Source organism: Sinocyclocheilus rhinocerous, unplaced genomic scaffold, assembly GCF_001515625.1.
Source record: "Sinocyclocheilus rhinocerous isolate Xijiao unplaced genomic scaffold, SAMN03320098_v1.1 scaffold1338, whole genome shotgun sequence".
Classification (NCBI taxonomy): Eukaryota; Metazoa; Chordata; class Actinopteri; order Cypriniformes; family Cyprinidae; genus Sinocyclocheilus; species Sinocyclocheilus rhinocerous.
Window position 1 is genome coordinate 609,223 of NW_015632722.1, and position 5,888 is coordinate 615,110.

The window sequence follows — 5,888 nt, forward strand, 5'->3', positions numbered from 1 at the left end:
GCAAAACGTAATATACTACTGTAATATTATTACTTTTGTAATGCGTTACTCCCAACACTGGTGGTTAAACATGCTTTTACTTCCTCCCCCAGAAAACCGAGTGCTGTGGAGCATCAAGCACAGGGTGGAGATCTATGTCTGGAGGTGAGATTAATGATAACATGCCCTATGGATACTCATGCCCTCTGTTTTATATAAACCTTTAAAATCAGCAGCCATGGTGTGGACAGTCTCCAGACCTCTATTCCCTCCCCTTTCTTCCTCTCACCCTCCTCCTTCCTCTTACCACAGAAGGCCTCCTGGAACTTCTTGGTGAGCTTCTCAATGAGGCTGTAGCTCTCCACGTAGTCTACGTGATCCTCGAGAGGCTCGCTGGCCAGCTGTCTGAGCGTGGTCATGTCCACGCGACCCACTCCGATGGCGAATATCTCAATGCCGGCCTCCCGCGCCCTTGTTGCAATGTCACGGATGTTGTCCTGCGGTCTGCCGTCAGTCACAATAATGGCCACCTGTAAATATTTATTGATGACATATTTTATTAAATTGATCTAAAACTGTCGATTTGCTCACATAATAGTAGATTCATATGTTCGCCTGTGCCTAATTTATCCATTACGGATTACGTAACGCAAGATGCATGTTTAAGAGGCTTAACACTGTTAATGATGCCAATATGGTGGTTTTATGGGATTGCTAGGACTATGACCTTGCTGATGTCAGGGGATTTGCGCGCTCCCTCGGCTTCGCTGAAGGCCACGTTCATGGCAAACTGGATGGCGAGGCCGGTCATGGTACCGGTGGACAATGGCTCGATCTTGGACACGGCCTTGACCAGCGCTGCCTTGGTTTTGTGGGACTTCAGAGAGACCTCATTCTTCACCCGACTGGCGTAGTTTACGACACCCACGCGAGTAGCATCAGGCCCAACGTTCAAACCGTCAATTACTTTGGTCATAAAGACCTTGACCTGCTCGAACTCAGAGGGGCGGACGCTTCGAGAGCTATCGATGATGAACACCACATCAGTGGGTTTGGTGTTACACAAGCCTGCAGCTGGAAAGAATGAAGAGAATATGTAAATATGTGTGAATGTATGGAGAAGAGAAGTCTCTTATGCGTACCAATGCTGCATTTATTTGATCAAAAATACAGCAAACAGTAATATTGTGAAATATTATTACAATTTAAATTAATTCTGTTCTATTTTATTATACATTTGTTATGACAAAGCTGAATTTTCAGCAGCCAATAATCCAGTTTTCAATGTCACATGATACTCCAAAAAACATTTTAATAGGCTGATTTGGTGCTCAAGAAAATTTTTTTAAATGATTATTATCACTGTTAAATGTTGCGCTGCTTAATATTTTTGTGGAAACTTTGGTACATCCCCCCCCCCCAGAATGAAATATAAAGTTCAAAAGAATAGCATTTATTTGAAATAGAAATCTTTTTGTAACATTATGAATGTCTTTACTGTCACTTTTGATTAATTTAATGCATCTTTGCTGAATGAAAGTATTCATTTTTTAAAAATAAATAAATAGAAAAAACCTTCCTGACCCCACATTTTTAAATGGTATTGTACAAATTGGGGTGAGGGAAGGAAAATGAGAGTGAAAAGCCAGACTGCAGTCTGCAGGTAACTCAATAAATATACAGTGTTGGCCGTTCTCATAATAACTCCCATTGATTATACATTCAGCCTCAGGTATGCATACACACACTCTCGCGCAGTACAGGGCCTCTTTGTGTACAAATGTAGTGACATTTTAAACCATAAAAACACATTTTCCTAGAGGACATACAAATTATGTGCAACCACTGGAAACATAACCCTAATTACCACTTGATTGAAGTTTCTCTAGTATTTTTTTAACACGTATACCTATGCAAATAAAACTAATAATTTAATTATAGATTCTCTAAGCATAGCATTAGAAGTAAAATTCTAAACTAAATTAAAACAGAAAATTATCTTGAGCACAAGAGGAGATAATGTAATTCTAAACGGAAGTTAAAATTAGAAAAATGCTAGATCAAGAAAATTAAGGCTTCACAGTACATGCTTTTCGAGGTCAAAGGTCACATATTTGCTTAACATTAAACTCTATCATCCAAACTATTGTGTAAAATAAAAATGCAGGCAAATGTGATGATTTTAAATAAAATCTTTCTACAAATGTGAAAACTCTGTGAAAATGAGAAGTTTAGCTGATGTTGTGTTTGGATGCTGATCTGCATGCATTTAGGCTTCTTAACTAGCTTAAAGGGACAGCTCACACAAAAATTAAAGTTCTGTCATCATTTACTCACATTCAAGTTGTTCCAAACCTGTATGAGTTTCCTTCTTCTGTTGAACACAAAAGAAAATATTTTGAAAAATGTTGGTAACCAAACAGTTGCTGGTAGCCACTGACTTGCATATCTTCTTTTGTGTTCAGCAGAAGAAAGAAACTCATACAGGTTTGGAACAACAATGACAAAATGTTCATTTTTGGGTGAACTATCCCTTTAAATCCTGCTGGTTGACCTTCCTCTTTTTTTTTTTGCATGCTGTTCTTTGTAGTTATCACTATGTTAGCATGCAGGTCAACCAGCACTAACCAGCATGCATTTCCATGACTTTTCAGCTAGGAACACAATTGAACCAGATTGACAGACTCATTTTGTGAGTTGGGATAAAGTTTGCCCTTTGTTACATATTCAACAACAAAACATTAATCCTGTTGGTATTGGGTTATTAGTATCCAGTGATAAATTCAAGACATTGATGGATCTGTTAATGTTGCAGTCTGTTTTCTTACCCATAGCAGCAGCATTTCTCAAATCCACGGTGGCTTGAGCTCCCAGGATGCATAGCAGCATCACAAACCCAGGCAATGTCATACTGTAAGTTCTAATGACCTGCTCGACAACCAGAGACAGACTGATTCACAGACAGAGAAACTTACAGGTTATCAACACACACATATTCACAAATACACACTTAAGTTTCGAAACGCCGCCCTCAAATCCATCTCCCCGAGGTGAACAGGCTGTTTTGGTGGGAGGGGGATACCTGCTCCGAAAATCCTAGAGTTTGGGTAGGAAAGACAAACACACCTTGATCTGTGTATATGTTTGTGTAAGGGAAACCGAGTTAATTTGGAGCCCTAGGAGGGGTCTCTAGCTTGGGGTTGAACTCAAATAAACATTAAGATGAATCTGTCTTTTCTGGGCATGTTTCCTCTCAAATTAATCTCACACACGCAGGAATTTATGCCCAGGAATTATGTGGGAAGCCTCCGTGCCTGATCCAATACAGACGCCTCTGTTCTGACTGTGTATGTCTGTGTTTTTCTCCTATATGCACCATGCAGTGTCTAGTATGTCTGTTGGGAAATGCGAGTATCCATGTGAGCAAATGTTGGCCTAAGTGTCTGTGTCAGTGCGTGAGATAAAAGTTGATCACACTGAGTGTGATACAGCATTTCTATTTGAGGTGTAGGCCACATTATCACCTAATAGTTAAATATTTCATTCATTATTTTCTGTCACTGTCAAGTCTTTTTAAACCTGTATGATTTTCTTTTTTCTATAGAACATGAAAAGAGGTATTTTGCAGAGTGTCCAAATGAAAATAATGGTGACCACAGCTGTTAAGCAAGATTATCAGTGTATGACTTTGATTTCAGTCAGTTCCTCACAAAAAGCTTATTTTATGCCTTCAAAATTCATGAAATGCACTGCACAAATTGTATGAAAAACCTTTGTTTTTTTTTTTGTTTTAGCTTGACAGCCCTGGTCACCATCCACTTTCACTGTAAAGAAGAAAGCATCTCAAACATTCTCTCGCCTAGAAAAGAAAGTCAAATGGGTTTGGAACGACATAAGGGTGAGTAACCCTTTAAAGCTGCTTGTGAAGTACACAGGAACACTCCAAAAATAATTCCCCGGTAGTCCTGTTTGTCTATGTAAATGAGGTGCGTGTGTTTGTTTTATATATTGCATAATACAGCCATTAAGGTTTCTGAACACATACTTTTTCTCCTGCACCCATCCATCCCCAACCTGCCAAAAAAAATAAATAAAAGCCAGGTGAAGTGTGCCAATGACTTTGACGAGAACATTGAAGGGTTTTTTTCTTGCACCATTCTGTACCACACTATAGCATGCTCAAGTCTCCTGGAAAAAAGCTTGAGCTCTTTATAATTCTTTTTGGAAAAAAAATATGTAGTTATAGACCAAATTAAGTGGAAACTAACGTATATGGAACACATTGAAACATTTTAAGGATACAATAAATATGAATAAATATTTAAAATTCTTTATATATAATTTGTCATGTATCATTGAGGATGATGTGAAGATCTGAATTTTATGAAATTATATCAAGCAATTAAAATGGTTATTACAGGGATTCAATTTCCCGTCTTTTCTTACACAAACAGCTTCAGGTTACTATCTCATAACGTATAACCAGATCTAGCTTCTGGCTTGTGACCAAATAATAAGCATGACAGTGGTGCATCATAGAAATGTTACTGTTTAAACCGAATGCCTGCCTCCCTTCACCATGCTTCCCCTGCCAGTAAGGACACAATAATCAGAAACACATAAATCAGTTAATTACTTTTAATGTGTAAAAACAAAGATGTAAGCATAGCCATACCTGTTTGTGTTGCATGTGGTTGTTAGCATGCGTGTGAATATTTGTGCTTAATAATAGTGGTTGTTAAATTTTTTTGCATTTTGCGTCATAAAACCATGCCTAAAGTATGCATTAATTTTAAGCCTCATGATAAGTAGGGGGTGTGTCTTCTGCTTTCATCTTGAGAGCCTCATCATAAGAAGGCAGCTTCACCTGTTAGTCAAAAACACAACAAATATCCAAATGTTTTATCACAACATTAGATAAATTGATATTATAATTATTATTATTAAACATATAGTTGATCTATTTGTGTTAAACAATCACTTAAAAAAATCTGCATCTGCAAAAATGTGTCTGCATAATGGAATGGGCAGTGGTTTGGAATTGGAGTTTATAATATATATGTAAAAAAAAAAATGTACATGTTAGACAACAACATTAAAACTGCTGAATCGTGTGACACCAAAACAAACTCTGCTATAAATGCACTCACTGTCACAGTATTTCCAGTGTCAACAATGACAGCAGCCATCCTTTCTGCCTTCAGGGCATAGAAACACCTCATTGACACTTGAAGGACGTACACCTACACAGAAAACACAGGGATACTAATAAAAGCCCAAATGCACAGAATTATTCTATACCTATAAACGAACACACACTTATATGCAAAATCCATCCAGAGGGCAGTTTAACTTCCCTCTACCTTTTCCCACATCCTTCTCAAAGACAGAACACACTTTATTACTAGCTCTATACATCACATTCATACCTCAAATCCCCCTTACATTCCCTTTTCTACAGCTAAAAAAACTTTGCTTTAGACTGTACAAATCAGACCAGCAGACAAAACAACACTGTTTGAATATAGTTGTATGCGTGTTTGCAGGAGTTAATTTTTATAGGATGATTACATATATATCATGTCATATATCCACTACCATTTAAAAGTTGAGGATCAGTAAGATTTGTTTTTTAAGAAATTAATATTTTTGCTCAGCAAAGATTAATTAAATTGATCAAAAAATGACTTTGCCACAAACATATTAAGCAGTATAACTCTTTTCAACACTGATAATAATAATAATTGTTTCTTGAACACCAAATCAGCATATTAGAATGATTTCATCTGACACTGGAGACTGGAGTAAAGGTTTCTGAAAATTCTGCTTTGCCATCACAGGAATAAATTACATTTGATAGAAAAGTTATTTAAAATTGTAGTAATATTTAATAATAATAATAATAATAA

General features: G+C 37.1%; 2 protein-coding genes across 2 annotated transcripts in view; both read right to left on the minus strand.

Annotated features, from left to right (window-relative positions):
- LOC107742840 (cartilage matrix protein-like) overlaps positions 1-3,670 on the minus strand; it is a 6,898-nt gene extending 3,228 nt beyond the window's left edge. Inside the window, exons 1-3 of the mRNA XM_016555900.1 lie at positions 2,808-3,670; positions 707-1,053; positions 287-509 (exon numbers count right to left, since the gene is read on the minus strand). Coding sequence (XP_016411386.1) covers positions 287-509; positions 707-1,053; positions 2,808-2,889 — 652 coding nt within the window. The 5' untranslated portion in view covers positions 2,890-3,670. The remainder of the gene's footprint in view (positions 1-286; positions 510-706; positions 1,054-2,807) is intronic.
- Positions 3,671-4,601: 931 nt separating this feature from the next.
- LOC107742873 (lysosomal-associated transmembrane protein 4B-like) overlaps positions 4,602-5,888 on the minus strand; it is a 5,756-nt gene continuing 4,469 nt past the window's right edge. The window contains exons 6-7 of the mRNA XM_016555946.1: positions 5,130-5,222; positions 4,602-4,846 (exon numbers count right to left, since the gene is read on the minus strand). Coding sequence (XP_016411432.1) covers positions 4,772-4,846; positions 5,130-5,222 — 168 coding nt within the window. The 3' untranslated portion in view covers positions 4,602-4,771. The remainder of the gene's footprint in view (positions 4,847-5,129; positions 5,223-5,888) is intronic.